The 20,442-nt window shown below is 42.9% G+C and overlaps 1 protein-coding gene across 1 annotated transcript in view; it reads right to left on the reverse strand.

Moving 5' to 3' along the window:
* Positions 1–20,442, reverse strand: part of GPATCH3 (G-patch domain containing 3) — a 212,852-nt gene that overhangs the window by 62,954 nt on the left and 129,456 nt on the right. Inside the window, exons 2-4 of the mRNA XM_069622879.1 lie at positions 18,023–18,477; positions 5,404–5,578; positions 4,697–4,878 (exon numbers count right to left, since the gene is read on the reverse strand). Coding sequence (XP_069478980.1) covers positions 4,697–4,878; positions 5,404–5,578; positions 18,023–18,477 — 812 coding nt within the window. The remainder of the gene's footprint in view (positions 1–4,696; positions 4,879–5,403; positions 5,579–18,022; positions 18,478–20,442) is intronic.

Here is a 20,442-nt window from a genome sequence, read left to right on the forward strand (position 1 = left end):
CCCTCTTCTTTAGCCCCGCCCTTTTTGTCTCAATTTTTTTAAAACATTTTTTAACATAATTATTCTTACCCTTTTTATTGTCTGGTACCTGAGAAAGTAGGACATCTCGGTGTGCTCTTGTAACGGCTATTCTACACAATCGTAGAAGCAGACTAAAAACTGCGTCTTAAACAATATGGAAAATCCCTCTAATGTTTTAAAATCCATGACTGATTCATCACTACCCGAAATTTCGATTCCTGATCAAACTGAGTATGTTATACCATCGGAACCCATATCTCAGTCTCCCATTATGGCTTCAACATTCCCAAACAAGATAATATCAAATGACAAAACACTAAAGTGTATATTACTTACCGACTTTATAGTGCAAACCTAAATGGATATTTGTGCGCTGACAGAGACTTGGGTCCACAATGCTGCCATACATTCGCTTCATGTGGCAACGCCATCTGGATACTTTTTTATTTGAATAGGCAGGAAAAAAGGGGTGGGGGAGTGGCATTAATTTATAAATCCACTGTTAAGTTGCATGAATCTAGCAAACCTATACTGAATCATTGTTCATTGTGAGGTACTTTTCCTTAAACTCAGCCTTGATCCAGTATCCTCCCACAATCTACTGCTTCTATATAGACCCCCTATTCATACACCTCTCTTTGAGGAACAGTTGCTGGCTTTTGTAGGCAACTCTACTCTCTCCCACTATAGTCCTGGGTGATACCACCCTTTGGGCGAACAATCCAACGGATGGAATTGCTACCTCCCTTGCCGAGTCCTTAACATCCATACATTTTGTGCAGCATATTAAGGCTCCCACTCATACTGGTGGTAGCACCTTAGACTGGATTATATTTAAAAAAAAAAAAATCTTTCCATTACAGATATTCCGGTAGACATTATTTGGTCGGACCATTATCTTGTATGCTTTGAGATGAATCATCAAAACATAATTTCTACCGATAATCCAATATCCTGCAGGACTAGCAACACACGGAAAGTTACTCAAGATGCTTTTCAGACTAGGGTTCTCCAATGTTCACCATCACTTGAAGAGTCAATGCCTCTTGGCACTTTTGGAACCAATATAATCTGCAGTAGACAAAGCTTTTGAGATGCGTGCTCCTCTCAAATCCTCTATAAAAAAATAAAGAACTAATCCATCGTATACTCCCTTCACAGCCAAAATAATTGAAGCCTGCGCCCAAAACAGTCAACTGGAACGATTAAGGCGGAAGCACTCGTCCAAGGCAAACCTTACTACTTATAGGCTTGCGGTCAGACAAAGCGGTCAGACATTCATGAGACTAAAGAAATACATTTGAATTCTCAGATCTCAAAAACCAAATTGAGGCCAAAAGGAACTTTTTATTATTTTGCAGATATTAAAGGGCTGTACTATGTCCTCCTTGCCCCCCGCTGATAGCTCTTGGTGTCAAAACATGCATAATAGTTTTATTAATAAAAAACTCATACTCACCAAAATAATATCAATGCTCAGGTTAAATTATCAGACCACTTGACCTCTACGATAACTGGCATAGAATGCGTCAGTGGCTCTCCTGCTTTTTCTTTTAATGCTGTTTCTATAGAGGAGGTTATTGGTGTAGTTTCAAAGCTCAAACCTACCTCTTGTAAAAGGGGACGTTTTCCCTGCAGCATTATTCAAAGAATATATTTCAACTGTTGCTCTATGGGCAACTACTTTCATTAAATCGATCTTTCCAAGAGTCATTTGTTGCCGAAAATATAAAGGAGGCATGGGTAACGCCTCTGCTTAAGAAGGAAAATGCAGATCCTTCAGAGGCTGAAACTATCGTCAAATTACAAATGTTCCCTTTATCCTAAACATTTTTGATCAAATTGCCTACAGCCAATATCAGACCTCTGGTGAAGAAAACGATATATTAGCTGATCAGCAATCTGGTTTTCAACCAAATTATGGGACAGAGACTGCATTGCTAGATCTGAAATCACACATTTCTGGCATTCTAGACGAGGGCGATTCTGCATTATTGTTGCTCTTGGATCTGTCCACCGCGTTTGATATTGTTGATCACCAACTGCTGGCGGACAGATTAATATCAGTCGGTAAATGTACTAAAGAGGCAACGGCCTGGTTTAAATCTTTCTGGGGCCGACGGAAAACAAGAGTAACTAAGGATAATGTCTTTTCCATTGCCTCTATTTTACTATGTGGTGTCCCTCAGGGATCGTGTCTTTCGCCCTTGCTTTTCAACATTTACTCACTTCTTCTCCGTGCTCTTTTGTCAGCTATGGGCATATATTTTGCAGACGATCTGCAGATTGTCAAACTTACTGGCAAGTATTGTAAAGATCTGGAGTCTATCAATCATATCTTCTCTGAAATTCATAATTGGATGGCCATGAATTCTTTGGCCCTCAAGAATGCCAAAACCGAACTCCGTATCTTGGGCACCCAGCAGCGGCTTAAGAAGTTAGATGCAAGACAGAACAGTTCTTTGATTAGCCAACATGTCATCCAAGTATCAAAAACTGTCAAAACTCTTGGGGTCTTTTTTGACACTCAATTATCATTCAATCGGCAAACTAGCTATTTAAAATCTTCCTGCCATTTCTACATTCAGCTCCTTTGGCAGATACGGCCTTATCGGTCTAAAGAAAATATAGCTCTGATATCAGCCGCAATCGTGAACTGCAAGCTGAACTACTGTAACAGCCTTTTAATTGATACATCTCAGACCGATCTTAGATCCTTGCAGGTAGTCCAGAATAGTGCTGTGCATGCTGTGCTTGGCCTCAAGCATAGTACGCACGTCTCTGAGACCAGGCACAGCCTGCACTGGCTGCCTGTTCAACAGCGGCTCAGCATAAGGGTTTGTCTATTGTGTACAAATGCCTGTGGGCCGATGCACCGTCATATCTTTCCAACAGAATTAAAAAGAAACCTGCTGGCCGTTTACAACAATCTAGTGGTAGTATTTCCTTGGTCCAACCTCTGTCTTCTTTTAAGAGAATTGGTGGTGCCAGTTTCAATCTTTGGGCTCCTTCCCTGTGGAACTCGATGCCAAAGCATCTAGCTGAAAGAAACTCATTAATTGCCTTTAACAACTAAAAACCTTCCTATTTGATATAGGTCAAGAATAAATTGTCTTTGAATCTGCTTTTGTTACCCACTCTCACATTGCCACATCATAACAGCTTCCGATTTTCTTCGGTTGGCTTGTAAGGTGAACTTTCTGCTTGTTCTTGTCCTCCTTGGATTATAGGTCTTCTTGTTGTTTAGTTCTCTTTTTCCGTCTCTCCTGTGCACCCTGAGGCCTTTGGGTTAGTGGCGCAATACAAGAACATGTTTCGTTGGACCATATGAATGCTACAAGATTGTTGTATCTTCCTACAGCCCTAGGTTTGTCTGCTCTGCCGTTGCTACTTACCTAGAGTGGTACAGGCCTATAATAAGAGTTGAGTTCTGTATTGCCCAAGAGATAGTCTTATAAAGTCCTGCATAAGTGGACATAACTGTCCGAACAACCCGTCATTTGGTGCCGAGGTCAATAACCCCAATGTTAAAAACAAGTACCAAGGAGTATTGTGGAGACGTGTCTGCCACTATCCCTTCCGGCTGCTTTAATCTGGTTTGTCATCCTTTATGGTCCTTGCTAATTGGAAATCACTGATGCTAGATTTAAAGGCAATCGACCCCCCGTCCCCCTCCGCACTCACTATATGGGGACTTGAATTGGCCAATGAATCATGTAGGCCTCCTATATAATTGGAGTTTGTAATGTCAAAACCTACTGAAGGAGGCAGACGGTTCTTTGGATCTATGTAAAACTGATCCGAAACATGCAAATAAAACATTTCTGCAGAATGACCGGTTATCCACACGAAGAAAACTATTGGGGTTAAAAACCAATTGATAGCCGGTCTGTTGAGAAAAGTACTGCGGGTACATTACGTGCTTACCTTGTAAAATTATTTATCCAACATTTGAGCTCAAGGGAACAAGGCAGGGGATGATGAGAAGTGCAGGGTATGTAAAGGAGTTAAATTAAGAGTTAGAGGTCACTCTAAAATGCCCCATGCAATGTCGACAAACAATTAAGTAGTTCAAGAAAGGTTTCCATGATGTCACGAGTGTGAATGGAAATATTTTATGGGCACAATCTTGTCGGTGATCCAAGCTGACTTATCTTGGGCAGCTGTGCGATTTATATTCTAGATTTCTAGAGGAAATTAATTTGAGAGAAAATGTTAGTGTTGAAGCAAATTCATTTTTTGGTTGGGAGGAAAATGAATCTCTTAAAATTGAACACGTTCTCTTTTACAGAGTTGATTGCTTATTTAATAATGCGCCTATACACAAGTGTTTCAAGGCACAAGTATATGTTGGTGGTTTCGTTTTTTCATGCTTTTTTCTTTTGTCTATCTTGTATTACTTAAAACTGTAAGGTTTGAAATGTTGATACCAATTCATGAAAAAATCTAAAGGAAAATTTACAACAACAAAAAAAAAACACACTAACCCTTATCCATTCTGTGGCAGCATGTAACAGCCAGAAAGATAAACTGGTGTAGTCGGACCAAAAATAATCCTGTCCCACAGCCCTCTCTTCCTTCCGACTTAGACACTAAAGAAACACAACTGATCACTTACTGCTGCTAGCTCAAGCACAGACAGTGCATGTCATGCAAGGCCGCAGGTACTCTTTACCTTGGTGTGTTGCTCAAACTTCCCAACTGGCTTCCCTAAACTAGCATCATCTTCAATTCCATCACGACGCCGCTGCTCCAGTCGCATCCGCACAGAGTCCCGGGCATCCTTGTCACCTGCTTCCTGGTCATAATACACACTCATATCCACATCCCAGTCATCGGCCGTCTGCTCATCGAAATCTACCAAAAGAACAAAAAGACATTCAGGAAGGGTGCAAACAAGGACATACCAATAAAAACAAAAGTTCCTTCACGGGTGTAATCGCCAACTACTCCCCCAGCAACCAATTATCCAAAGGTGTTTGTCATAGGGGTTTGAGGGAAAATTGGGAACCATGTGTGGGAGGGGGTACAACTATTAGCCACATCTGTCAGGCACAGAGAATGTTCATCTAAAAGTCAAATTGTCCCAAAACCCTAGTGCAAACTCCCTTGCCAGTTTAGTGATTGGTGTACTTGCCCATCGCTGCTGGGAAACCACCCAATTTCCTAGTGTTCTGTGGTTATCTGCCGGTCTTCATGTAGATGCCTGCATGTTTCAATATTGAGAAAGCTTCCTCTTCCCATTGTTTTGGACAACTGCCCACTGTGGTGGGTGTCCCACCTAATCAGTATTTTGGGTCCCTACATTCAATCTGTTAGTCCCTCATCACCACCGTTTTGAGTACCCCATGCGTCACATTTCCTAGGTGGTGGACACCTTACCTCCCTCTTCAGCATGCCAATACTGGGCATCTGTGTAAAAGACAAGACCGGAGCCTCCCTTCTCCCATTTGAGCTCAATCCTTTCCTCGAAAAGACGCTCCTCTGTGCGCTCTTGGTTGGTCACATCCTCATGCAAAGCCTCATGGCGCTCCCATTCCTCGCAAGTATCATTGTCCTGGTGAGGGTGAAAAGTGAGGACACATGAGTATGAACAAGTAAACGTACCCGCTGCAATTTACAGAACACATGGCCCATCATTGATTCCAGTCCTCTTTCCCGAATTGCTCCTGGCACAGTGAAACCGACAGACTTGGAAGTTGGCAAGCTCTGAGCTCAAGAGGCAAGGGAAAAATAAACCAATAACGTGCCCCAATGCCCACATACGAACTCTGCATCTACTGACTAACAATTAGGGCTGTGCCGAATAGCCCATTTAGTATTTGGCCGAATACCAAATAGTTTGTCAACTATTCAGCCGAAGTTGAATATGAAGCCAAATCATTGCTTCATTTAAATAAATCGTGTTCCAAACTTTTCAAAACACTTATAAAAAATTAATAATGGAGCACCATTTTTAAATGCATTCTATACTTATTTCTCTTCATTGTAATCAATGCAGCATCTTTATTTAAAGTATAAAATCCAGATAAAAAGCAGATTTAAACAAAATGAAGGGACCTAATGAACAGAAGGTTGTTGCATGTTCAAAACCGGTACCAGTAGGCTTCACAAATGTAAAAGGACTAGGTTGCAATGAACAAAATGGATATTGCATTTTGCCACTGCCTTTGTGAATCAGACGCATTGCATTCTCTATCCAGTTGCAAAGTCGCTGCGGTGGAATTTCAAAGCTTCTTTGCAGCTCACATAGAAATGTATAAAATGGTTCATGTTGGCTCATGCAGGACACAAGTCAAGTGGAAATCTGAAATGCGTGAACTCCATCTCACAACTATTCATCCCACCCCCTCATAGGCCACACAAAGGAAAGGACTTTCCCAGAGAGGCTGTTGGTGTTTGGTGACTGGGTAAGCACCCGTTCATTTATTACAATTGATTTTGTACATCAGGTCGAACTATTCCTGGCATAAAATAAAAAGTAGAACAATTCTGGATCACACACAGGGGAGGTTTGTTTATGTATCTGATAGCCAACAAAACAGTTAAATTATGGCAGTACTAAAATATACTTTAACATTGACTCTATACTTGATCGAAATATGGTCCTATTCTAACCAATATATTTGCTGCAGTTGTCCACCAAATTTTCTGTTGCTTTTGTCAATTTAGTCTTTTTGCCTGTGTAGTGCTGTTTGATTTGTTTTGATTTGTTTGGGCAGTAAAGAAAGCTGCTTGGATAGTTTGGTGTGTTGTAGCAGCAGCGACCCTGAATTAATCTGAGTAGCTTACAGGTCTCACACGATTCAACCTTTCATTCTTCAAAAAGGTAATTTCACAAGCATCACATATTTACGACAATGCAACTCACCCCTCCCATACACCTAGTCAACCCCGGAACCGTTGTGCAACCTTTTGACGAGTTCTGAGGAAGGAGAAGCCAAATGAACAGCGAGAACGCCCTGCTGCTGCACCTTACCAAGACCAGTCAGATGGCAAACCTGTGCCAGTTTCGGTGTCCACCGGACTTCACCAAAAAAACGATGAACCCAATAGATCAGTATTCCCTTCCACTAATATGGCAGGCAGAGCTGGGTTTAAAGCCTCAAGGAACCACTAATCTCAGAAGCCTTGCTCTTCATCCCAATGCAGCCCAGACACAAAAAGGGTGAGCAGTGGTAATGGATAGAGCACAACATACGTTACAGAAGCAGGACGTTAGGACTCTTAGGTGTACATTTCCTACCTGAATTGTGATCATTGAACACTGACTGTATCTTCCAATATCAGAACAGTACAGCTGCACTGTACTCTAACTCTACATCCAACAGTTCATCTTTCCTTCTGGTTCAACAGCTTCTCCAATGAGGATTGTCTCATCCTACTAGCTTGCAGCACTTCGTTGCTATCAGAAACCTTATTGAAGATCCGGGAGACCAGCATTGCCACTGCTGAGCTGTAGTTTGCCAACTTAAAGTTGTGACTGGGGACAAGAGACTGCAGACAGTGAGAATTGGTCTAGCACCGGGTGGGGACCACAGCATCAGGGCCATATGTCTCTCGCCAATCAGAAACCAGTACAACCCTGCCATTCAGCCCTATGAGACCACTGAGTAGATTTGTATCCGAAAGCACCCCAGAATACCAAGCATCATATAGGGTATCCAGGGAATCCACAGGACTATGGACATTAGTGGTGACACTAACTGATGAGGTCGCAATCCCAGAACACTAAAATAAAACATTATTAAAGGTCACCTGTAACTTGCACAAACTATTCTTCACAGGAGGTCAACTATTATTTGAGGGCAAATTTTTGTAGAAAAACTCTTAACGAGCATTGCATGCGTTCTATGTTAAAGACTGAATTTACAAGAGCACAACATGCTACCTCCAGCATGGCCAAGGAGCCTCTACATCTAAACTATTTTTCAATCTTACTTTATTGCTCACATGGTTTGTATACTTCTAGAATTGACCAGCCAATGACGTAAGCAATCTGCACCTGCCCCATTGCTATAACCGAGTTACCCTTTCTCCGGCTGGCAATTCTATATTCTTGTCTTCCAAGTCTAGTGGCTCCTGGTTATTCTATAGTACCCCTGTACTTTTCTCATGTGTTTAATTCCCCAAGCATGCCCAACTCCGATTATATGGGCTCCTCATATAGACCAATAATGGCACTCCTTACCCCACAGGAGGAGAACTGATGCTTAAACTTTGGAATAGTGGAACTGAGATCACTGTTATGCAGTCTTGCTACATTCCCGTTTGCATTAAACAGCCCGATTCACACCAAAGTATTATCCATAGCCTTCTCTTGGAAGCATGTTTTATCGAATTTCATCCAATTCCTTATTGTTTATTCTAATTTTCCAAAATTTCTAGTCAGTTCTAGCTGTTCAGCTAAATTGTTGCTCTGCTAGCCTACACTCAAAACAGTCATTCCATTGTTTATTTCGGTAAAACAAAGCATACCATAAAAAGAAGCCAGAAGTTATTACAAAAAAAGAAAATAGCTGTGGCAAAACCCAACAACCATAAAATGACTTCAGAAATAAAATGACATACTCATTCTCTCCAAAACAGCATGTATTATTACAGCCGAACACTTGTACAGAATCCGTACAGAATCCGCCGGCAGCAAATACAATGCAGGTTCATAACAAAAGCGCAGACCCAGCAATACAGGTTTCAAAGTATGTGCCCCAATTGCTGAAAAAGCTGGGCAAAACAGTGTACCAAGTCCCCCTGGGGCGCCCCACAAAGCAAACCTGATTGATCTGCATCCCCCCTGAGCCTTGCCGCCGCCACCACCACCACAGCTTTTAAATGAACACAGTTAAAACGAGCACTAGAAATAAGGATGCTTTGAAACGGACGCTGTTCCCAAATCCGATATTTCTGCAAGACAGGGGACGAAATGATCCATTCTTCCTATTTGCAGTCCTCATGATCTCCAATGACTGACTCTTGGTTTGAATAGACGGAGTACACTATTCTTTGCAAAGTTAACATCCTTCTTGGAAAAAAAGGCCCACACCCACCTCCAGTAGCACGGTTTTCACATACCTAAGCCATGGAGTCATCAAAATGGGATCTCTGAACACAAGTTAACAACCAATTCCTGGGTCAAGGTAGCTTTAGTTTTGCACCAAATTCTTAGCCAATGACTACCCGGCATAGATGCTATCAAATCAGTAAGAAAGCAGCAGCCCCGTTCTTGATGGCACTGCGAAGTTGTGGCAGACCCAGGTAGCCCCAAAGTGCTCTTTAAATATGTGTTCAACGACTGGATAGGTTCAGTTTTACCAAATCCCCACAACTCCGTTCCTATATCTTGCCACAGAAGAAGCTTTGCCATGAAAGAATGAGTACTAACCCAATCAGTTTAATTTTTAATAACCCGAAAGCTCTGGCAACTCCCCCCCCACCCCCCACAATTGCCTGCTTAAATCTCAGGGTCTGCTTCTCCACATGTGCCTCTGCCCCGAAATTCGATGAAAACCTCACCCCCAGGTAATCAAAGTGAACCACTTTTGAGACTAACTCCCCTTTACAAAAAAATCAAATAAAAACCTTGGGCGGGTGCTTTCCCCTGTGACAAACCACCACAGCGGACTTCTGGTCTTTTAATTTTAGACCCAGTGTGTCCATAAATCGGGCATAATGGTCAACGAGGCACTGAAAAGATCTTGGGGTGCAAGCTAGTAAAACTGTCGTCTGCATAGGCAAGTAAGGGCAAATGCCTATTGCCCAGCATGGGAAAGTCAGTTAGATTTAAGTAAATGGTCATAAAGACCATTTATATAAAGACAAAAAAGCAAAGGGCCCAAAACACAGCCTTGGCGTAGCCCACATTCCACTTGAAAGAAAGGGATGAAGTGTCCAGCCGGTCCACTCTTCACAAAGCAAGTCGTCGAGTGATGTAATCCTTCTAAGAGATCCACCAAGGCACCAGTGCAGTTCATGGATCTGAGCATGCTCCAAAGCCTACAACTATCAATCTTGTCAAACAGTGCTCAGATTCATGAAAGCCAAATAGATGCGCTTGTCCTTGATAAAGAATGAGCCACTACCAGATAAAGATTAAAGGCCTGTTCTGAGGTCCCAAAACCTGATCTGAACTCCAACTAAATAGGAGAATAGAAGTTTGTACTCTCCATCCAAGACTCCAGTCTCCCAAGGATGGCCCTCCAAAAGATCTTAACACTGAATCTAAAAGAGATCGGTCTATAAAATGGTAGCAGCGCCTGTAAGCCTTTTTGTAGATTGTACAGAGGATAGCACGGGACCAAGAAACAGGGTAGATGCCTCCAGCACATGCATCATTAAGCCCCAAAGTCAAAATGGGAGCGCACAGGTTTGGTCCCGCTAAGAACAAGTCTGTGGGAACATTGCCCAGACCAGGGGCCTTATTCCTGCCTTGGTTCTTAACAGCCGTCAAGATTTCTCCAACAGTAAATAGGATGTCCTCTGTGATGCCAGATGATGGATTAGAGTCCAAAGCAAGGGGCCCAACAATAGCCATGTGTCCAGAGCAATTACTATACAAGAAAGAATAATGAGTTAACCAATCCTCAGCAGAGACCGCCGAAGACAAGCCACTGGGCTTTTATTTATAAAAAGGGCTCATTATTGATACTGTCCCAAAAAAGTTTAGCGTAGTTCTTAAATCGAAGAATTGACTCAAGCCTCCCAAGACTCTGTTTCGATTTTACGTTTTCTACAAGCTATGGCCGTCTTATAAGATGTTCGAGCATTGATAGTATCAAGCTTTGAAGACAATGGGTTCTTCAAAGTTCTAAGTAGACAACACTTTAATTTAGCATACTCCGTATTAAACTACATGGGGTGAGGACTGCTCTTACCTCTATCCACACTGAGTGTGAAGAAGGGTGATAGATGAGTCAGGAATGAAAATTCAAACCAGGTGTCACTCTGGTCTAAACTGCCAGATAAGAAATGTCCAAGAGTCTGCCAGTTGTTTCTAACAATATTAATCTGCATGCTCTCACAGTCTGCTGATTGTCATTTTAGCCGTGGCACTCCTCAGTGAGCCCCAAGGTGAAAGACCTGCCCTGGGGCCTGCACGCGATTTGGATAGGGAAATGATCACTGCACATGATATTCAAAACACTAAACTCAGTGACAATCCCAGAATTTCACTGGGACACAAAAATAAATTGATGGTACAACGACCCAAAGCAGAGGTAAAAGTAAAGTATCCCGGAACATCCTCTAGAAAACTACCACTGACGGCACGCAGCCCTCAAGCAGAAAGGAGTTTCCAAGGCCCACGTCCCTCCCTGCTGATTGCCATCGCTTGTGATCAGTAGCAAAAAGCCAGCCAACTCATCTTCCGTCAGATCAAACAGTACTGCTAGGCAAGTTACCCAACTTGAGATTGAAATCCCCCCTTCCCCCCCTAAAATAAAAAACACATTATTTGCAGCCACCCAGATTACCAGGCCCTCCATTAATGGATAAGATGGAGAGACAGTTCTTACCAAACTGGGTATGAGTGCTATTATAAGAATTCACCACCAGGACATCACTACTGCTCACCCTGTGGATTCTTGCTTCCTGCAGGAAAGGGCAGGGGGGGGCACAAGCTGGAAGAATTCACTCAAAACAGTTTCCAGTTGTTTATAAGACTGTTTTGAAAGTCTGCAGTAAGGTCCTACACTTTTGGTTCATTCAACCATAAACGTATGCATGTGTATGTGTATGTAGGGAGTAGGGAGCTGGGGGAAGCAGGAGGGGTGGTTTGGAGGGACCCCCATAAGAGACATTGCTAAAAGTCAAATGATGGTGGACCAAAACTAGCTGACCAAACAGCCGAATTTCAAAACAAAGTCTTAAAACACCCAACATCCACTCCACAAACTTGCTGATGTAATTCGGGTTTATAACCTTGCTCTCCCTTTTTAATTTTTGTTTTGGCTATAAGGTGGTGCGATAAGCCAAAATGAATGCATTGGAGTACAGCTAAGGAGAGATGGCGTACGAAGAGGGACACAATGCTTGTATGGTGTTTGGTTATTTGCCCACCTATTGAATGTCCATGGCCATGCTAATCTCTTTGGACATTCCCATCCACTTTGTACCCCTCCCCGCCCAAAACCAACCTCCTAGGATCTCTTTTGAGCTACTTTATCAAGTCTTAAAATCAAACGTTGCATTCAAAGTTGCTACCAGGGTTCTTTCAAAGCGCTCTTCTGAGAGCCAATGGTTTGATTGGTGGTGTAAAAAAAATGTCTTAACCCGGTCTGCCTTCAGCCTCTTGATTTATAAGCTTATTAGCAAGGTGAGTGTTCTTCACTGAAGTCTGGTAAAAACAAGCATTGGCAAAGACAACAGTTTTGGCTCGTTATATAGGTATTGGATTGGCATTTGCCAGCCACTGCTATCTAATGCCCCGGTAAGTGCACCATTTTTAAGCTACCATTAACGCTCAGTTTCGACCATTACGGCAATGCCTGGCAAATGCCTTTCTTATGTCTACACAAAAGCCATTGCTGTTGGCATTTTTTTTTACTACTTGATTTAACTGTGTTTTACCAGTTTTTACAAGGTGCTGTTGGCATTGTCAATGCTCATTAACTTTTTGTTCCCTCCAAGTGCACCTCCTTGCCCTGAGGAGTGTTTTCCCAAAGTTTATTCCTCGTTACAATGGGACCATTTCATTGCATGCACGGGCCAGCTTGCTCTAATTTCCAATACTACTAATAATATTGGTTTGAGATCAATGACAACGTGTCCTTCAAACTAACGCCGGTTTGCATTTACATTTCTTTCCAACAGTACCATATGTTCAATTCTCCCAACCTATCCTGGCAGGTTAGGATTCTTTTTCTGATGTTCTTTCTTTTCTGCTTCCTATGCAATTAAGTAATTTCTCAGACTTTCATTTTCCTAAATGCCGAAATGTAACATCACTTTTTGAACAATTTCATGTTCATCTTTTGACTCCCTCTCCAACAACAAGTCCTTTTCTCAACATGTAGCAAGGTAGTTTACTAGATTTCTTGTTTTACTGCTCACCTGCAATTAGCTGTGGCCATTAAACATTTTAGACTGGATAGACCAGTCATTCTCTGTTTCAAATCTTTTGCCTTCAGTATACATTATCAGGCCAGCCAAAATCGTGGTTAGTTGAAATCCCCAATATGATCATTTTCAGAGCAACAATTTAACAATTATCCTACAGGTACACATATATGAATGGTGAGGTCAATACATTAGCAGACCCAATTCTGAGATGTCAATTTCCCTAAATAAGACTTGACATTGCATAAAGACTTTTTTTTGGTACAATCACTAGTCAGCACTTTTTGGGGAAACGCTCCCCCTTCCCCCCCAGAAAAAAAATAAATAAAAAAAATTCAGTGGTAGTATAGTTGCAGGAAATTGCTGGCCTTCTTAGATCCCATCAATTTGGCTTCTGACCGGTCCACGGCAAAGAGACAGCTACTCTCCAAGTGATGGAGGATGTCTTCAGAATTGTATACGGCATAGGCACTTGCGTGCTGGTATTGCTTGATATGAAAGATTTCTGTCAGGACTTGCCCCTGGCCCCATTGCCCGTGAGGTGTGGTGTGCCTCGTGGGTCCATTTTTTCACCCATGTAGTTCTACCATTATATGGAATTGCTCGGAGATCAGATTGCTGGCTGTAATGTTTAGTCCATCAATATGCAGATGACCCAAGGGCATACACCCGAGAGGGTGTCTTGTCATGCGAACACTTAGATGGATTGTTGGGGGTAGGCAATGTACCACATTCACGCAGTTTCCGAACACGTCTTTAAAAGCGCACAGAAAATCATCAAGACATGCAAGTAAAGGGCTGGAGCGTGGCAATCTTATCTAGTGACACCTGAAAACGTAGCCGAGAGTGGACAAGGCCAAAGGAGGGTTTCAGTCTAACGAAAAAATCAGCTTTGGCTGTACCCAAGCCCAAAAGCAGAGAAAGCTTTTAAAAATGGCTGAGACCCGTGGAGATCACTCCTTATGTGGTTTAAATAAAGGTTGTAAGCAGAGAGATTCCATTTGACATTTGTTCTCGTTACATTGAGCAGCCTCTGCTAATGCACTTGAAAACAAAACAGGAAATGGGCGTCCTTGGTGTGGTTGGTTTAGAACTGGGTCTCCCAATCAAAAGTGGCCAGCAAGTTAGAGCCATAAATGTTTTGCCGCCAATAACCACAGGGTAAGGACATCAGGGGTGCCTCAGCAAAAAGGAACTTATTTTAGGCTTAGGAAGAGTTCTTACGAACAGCCTCTCAACAGCAATGAGGAGCATTGCAAGAGACCCCACAATATATTTGAGGCGGTCTCTTGACAAAGACTGGAGGAAACTCTGGCAAACCAAAAGAAAGGTTTAAGTACATAACCAATTGACAAACCACACCGTTAATTAAAATTGTGACCTCTAGCCTTTGCCCGGCTTCACAATTTTATGAAACCACCAATGATTAACCAAAAGCTTCTGTGATGAATCCTGTGGAGTCATCGCTGATTCCCCTGTGATCTCGGATTGGGGTTAGAAGCCTGTGGAGGAAATGTTGGACGGAGAAAAGACCAAAAGTAATTTTTCCGAAAATAACTTTAGTCTTTTCTCCCCTGAAAATTTCCAACTTGGCCCTGCCCACAGCTATACCCCACCCCACTACTTAACTTGTGGCGGCACTCTTTGCTGTGTGCTGCCAACTCGCTGTGTCCCTGCGACACCCGTTCCCTTTCATTTCTGTTATCAGGAATCAGCGCCGCAGGGTTCTTTTTTTTTTTTAAACTTGTTACCGACCGACTGCAGGGGACTCCCCCGCTCACAATATAGTAAATAAGGGTGTCTGGGACTCTCCCGCAGCCTTCGCCAACAAATGGGGTATTTGGTCGAACTTTTCAGCCGTTCGTAATTTTCGAACAGCCGAAATTCTCAGTCAGGATTAAAATCTCTGTCTTTTTGGACCTTTCCATGATCTCATCTCTCATGGCCAGGGTAAGGCAGCTGCTACCTGATCCTGGCCCTAGGGGTTTGTAGGAGGGATGAAACGACTAAGGGGAGGAAGTGATGACCATTAAGATACAGTATTCTCACCACACCCCTGGCTCTTTACCATTACATATATGGCTCACTTAACATCTATTTCTGAGAATCTTAATTTGAACAAAGATACAAACCAATACAACTTTACAAAATCTAAACCTCCTACGGGCTCCAACTCTGATTAAAACTACAGTACTGGGACGAGGAAGAAGAAAAAGGAGTTAATGTGGAGCAGAAAACACCAAGCTAAATGTGCAGACTAGTTGTTGAAATACCAATCAGCTGTGCGGGACATTTTAAAATGGTGTGCCTTTTCGAATGGGAAGGCGAGAAGGAGAAGATGCAGAGCAGGTGCAGCGGAAAGCAGGCCTGAAGGCAGACACACGAGTGTCCATGCTGAAGGAGGCATGTGCTTCCTACCAGAAAGGAGCAAGACCGGATATAGCGTAACAGATGCAGACGGTAGACCGATGAGGAGCCGGCAACAATGGAGAGGTTGTCGAGGACGCAGTTGAGGAGCAGCAATTCCACCTGCCAGTGAAGAAGCAGGCGGGACACCCGCAAGAGCGCCTGCAGAGCAGGGAACGCTTTCTCACAGCACAGACTGCACCGCAGCAAGAAGCAACAGGTCAGAAACGCCAGCAAACACTGGTGAGTCTGCCCAAAAGTACTGGGAGCCCCGGGGCATATCAACAAAGACTGAATGTACCCAAGTCTCCATATCTGAGATGTCGATATGGGGAAAGCTGGAGTAAATGTTGGCATGAGCAAATGAACTTTAATGAAGCAATTGAAAGGCATGATCTGTATGAATTTTCATATAGGAGAAGTCAATAGGGGGTTGGTTGGAACAAGTATTGCCACAAGCCAATGAACATGAATAATAAAGTTAAACAAGGCTTGAACAAGTCTCCACAATGGGATGTATATATGGGGGAAGTTGGAACAAGTAATACCTGGAGCAAATCAGTATAAACAGTTTAGAAGTACAACTGTGTTATGCTTAAAGAGAAAGCGGCTGAAAGAAAAAAAAGAAGTTTTACAAAAACCTGGTAAAAGAGGTACATCAGGCAGTGAGCCTTTGGGAAAATGATACCTGGCAAGAGAGTAAACCAAGGGATCTGCAAAGCCCAGAGAGATTCGTGGCAGGAGAGTATACCAGGTAAATCCATGTAGAGGATGTGACAGGAAAAGACATTGTGAAAAGGTTACTGGCACAAGAGTATACCAGGAGATCATCTTTAAGAAGGTTGTATATAAAAAGACACTTTTGCCATCCATTGCACTACCATTGCTTGGAAAAGACATGTTTCATCGTCCTTAAGAAAGTGTTATATGAAAGACATTTTCCCTAATCTTAAAGGAACACTGTTTAAACCATACACTTTCGACATTCTACCCGAGTGTTAGGAAAGATTTCATAATTGTATGTAATTTTCCCTCCATGTGTCAACCCCCAAACTTTTTGCTGTTTTACACCCTGATCTAGACTTTGCCAGAGAAGCACAGCCCTCAGCTGCACTCCTCTGGGCGTTCGCTCACTTTTTATGGGGAAACCGACATGCCCTTAAAACAGTCGGTACTGGGAGACTTTTAATTTTATTTTTTATTACTTGTGTACAATCAACTTGTAGGTCTTTTCAATTCGGTCTAGGGATGCAGGGCTGTCGCCATAACCCCCGCTGACTATACTGCGAGAAGGGTTGTCCCCGGTAGCTGTCCCACCCCCCCCACAAAAAGAAAAAAGAGCGGGGGTTGTCGGCGGATGTTTGGCCAAGTCTGAAAAGTTCAGGGGAGAAAAGACTGAAGGATATTTCAAAAAAATAATCTTCGGTCTTTTCTCCCTCAAACATTTTTACCTCAGTCATTCAACCCCAAATCGTGTTTTAGTGCAAGGGTCGCACACATTTTGGACACAAGGTCAGCTCGTTTTAGTTTTATAGGCAGGGAAACTCTTTAGGATATGGACAGATCGGCCTTCATCCAACCCCCTTTTTATTTTAATAAAATGGCTAATGTTGAAACATTACAACTTTGTGTCCGCCTCTCATTTCTGAACCCTCGCACTTCTCACATAGGCTCACAGGGTAGCTTCATTGGAATTGTATTTCTTGACACTTAAAAGCAGTAGGCATCAGTGTGTAAAGATGCTGGGTGGATAAATCCCCAACAAAAGTCAAACACAAAAACTTTGATTCACATGCGCAGGGGATTTTTTTCTTTGCTCATAACCGGTTAAAAGTACATTTTATGTGGTGGTTGTAACTGACAATTATAGATCTTGGATTTACCTGCACCTTTATCAGGCATGAATGCTTTCAACTTACTGGCAAAGAAAGCATTCAGACGCTCACAGCATGGGACACTATTGTGCAGTAAAGGGTTAGTGCAGGAAGTGTGGAATGTCGTCTAGAAGACAACATCCTCCCCTTCAAGATCAGACTCTCCCACTCGCTTTTCCAGTTCTGAAGCAGCTCAACACCCTCCTCTTCAAAGAATGGCTCCTCCCTAACCCCTAGGTCCACACACCTTCAGCTCCCCCATTTTACCCGAGACTGGGTGATCTGCTCCCCACTCTTTCCTCCTATGGTGGGTGCTTCTAGGTCCCTTGCTGCCAAACTGATCCCCCGCCGCCCTGGTTAGCTCTCTGCTCCCTGTTTCTCTGCTACATTCACCACGTTTTTCTCAAACAGGATTGCAAGGTGCTCCATTGCCTCCTGAAGCTAGATTTCTACCCAACAAATAAATAATAATAGTCTACATGCACTCAAAGGTGCAATTTATAACCAAATGCTCTGGTGGAACAATTTATCTTGCCAGGGGGGAAGTAAGCGGTCAACTCATTACTCTAAGATGCAGTATGGATGTGGCAGGTAACCTAGAGGTTCATTTAGAAAAAGCCAAGGTTACACCCACAGAAGCCTAGCCCGAGAACTCTGGTGCAGCTCACATCATCTGAGTGAGACTCCTCTCCAGCTTCACTGCACTCTTCCTCAGGATGGGCAGATTTCCCATCTGGTAAGGCTGAAACAACCTCTGTCTCTCCGGTGAGCTTCCCATCTGCTGCTAAACCTCTGGGTATTTCCTCCCCCGAAGCGTTGTAGACCCCTTCCTCTTGCTCCACCATCTCACAGTCCTGGTAGTCAAAGGGCACTCTACCATACCGCCGACTAGAACCTGTTCGTGGGAATTGAAGTTGCAGTTTGGTGATGAGGCGTGGAGGCAGGCGGCAGGCCTGGATGAGTTCCAGAAACACCTTAGTTGGGGTACCCACATTCCCCTGGGGCATCAAAGCTGGTGGGTTCAGTTCTGGTAGCTTCTTCATGTCCAACTGGGTGAAGACATCACTCCCCGCCTGCTTACTTTGCAGCTGTTTTCTCGTTTTGTATGGAAATGCATCAGAATCTAAGAATAGAAAACACAAGATGAACATTAACAGGCAATTCTCATTATGTGAATCTTATTGAAAGAGCATTATCACCATTGTGGTAAAATACCTTTTCGGTAAGCCGATTTTGAACAGGTTCGAGGAATGGGAAATTGGGGCTAGACCTTTCAGGCAGTTTTTAAAAGGGGTGTCGGCACAACCGACCAGGCCTTTAAGCGAGGGGTATTGATTGACAACAAGTTCAGTCTACACTCGGGAATGCCATTTTTCTTATTTGTACATCTTCAATGATGGCATCCCACGGCAAGAACTGTGGGAAACCCTTATTAGCAAGAACATCCTCAACTCTTACGAAGGCCATTCTCCTGTTGAATACAAATAACACTGCTGATGTGAGAGTTGGGATAGGAGAAGATACTTTGAAAGAATTCCCTGTTGAAAAGGGGATAGGCAGGGATACGTTCTTGCACCCACACTTCCCCCTCCACCGCCTCCCAATCTACTTTAATGGCGTGGCGAGCAGCTTGTTCGTGGACTACACTGATTGCCCCAAACTAGACAAATGGAAAATGAAAATTCCTTTAGTTGCAGATGAAGCAGCCCTCGTTTCCCGGACACCTAGTAGTCTTAGAATTGTACAGCAGTTTAGCGCATTCTGTGACAAGGGTTTGAATATTAATACAGAAAACAAAAAAAAAAGTAGGTATATTAGATAACGGTAAGAAAATGAAAAAGTTCTCAAACCAGATAATCAAAGTATTAAACTCCCCTATGAGGTTGCAGTCTTGATTATTTAGGTTTAACAAAAATGGGAAGTGGTCTAGGTACATTCAGAAATGCAGCATCACACTTGCTAAACTGAGTGCAGCCATTCCCAATTTCGCCCAAAAATTTGGTAACGCGGTTGCAGAGGTGTATAGATCTCAAGCATTTGGAGCAGTAATTTACTAGGGGGTCGTAGAAGCCTTGCCAACCTAAATACCACTGAAAAGAAATGTCTTAGAAGAAGCAATCATTTTACCAAACAGGCTGTGCACCAAATAGTAATTTATTTTAAATGAGGCTTGACACGGAAAGGCAATAATATAGCACTCGAGCCGTTATTGTATTGGGCCAAATTATGGTCAAGTAATGAGCTGGTAAGCTACAAGCATGCATTACTTGACCTGATGGACTGCGAGGGGTACCCAAGCTCCCATGGTTTGCATACAAAAGTCATTACTGTATCAGCTGCAATTAGACAAGTCCTGGGAGAACTCCGCCTCGCTCCAACCTAGCAGTAAGGCAATAATTAGGGACGTTTAGACTGAGCACAAGCCAGAAGGGTGGCGAGCTGCTAGTCACTGTCCAGTGGTTGGAGTACTTGAGAAAAATCCTCCTACGCCCGTGTGAGCCAATTAATGTTTATCAAGTCACCATTTGAACGCTCACTATACATGAAAATGAGACTCAATATCCTCCCACTGGCACCCAACAATAACGGTTCAAAACAAGGACTGTCCGTTGCCCTTTCTGTGAAGGCATATACGAATCTTGACAGACTTTTTTTCTAGTTTGTCCCGGTTACCATAAGATGCGGCAGTCCATGCATTGTGGACCATGGTGTAAGACGGATAGCTCATGCAGTGGCACTGTGTACAAGTACCGCCCTGGCGTGGGGTTTGCTTCATCCAATTTTCTAGTCAGGGCCTAGAGAAAAAGGAAGGCCAGCTTCACCTAGCTAGTTTGACAACTTCAGAGTGTTTTATTGAATCCTAGGCAATTATAAAATGTATATGTCGCTTTTAAATGCAACATCAAAATATGAAATGTGGTTTTAATATGTGCATTGTATTGATTTCAGTTATGCTTTTATGGATTTTGCAGAAATAAAATATTGCTTTGATGATGACCACCTTTGTTACTATGACAGAGGACTTGGCCTGTGGCAGCTATATTCTTCTGTCTCCATGTATCTGTCCATCGGATCCGTTTTGTATGTG

Source organism: Ambystoma mexicanum, chromosome 11 (genome assembly GCF_040938575.1).
Source record: "Ambystoma mexicanum isolate Mex_15411 chromosome 11, UKY_AmexF1_1, whole genome shotgun sequence".
In the NCBI taxonomy this organism is placed as follows: Eukaryota; Metazoa; Chordata; class Amphibia; order Caudata; family Ambystomatidae; genus Ambystoma; species Ambystoma mexicanum.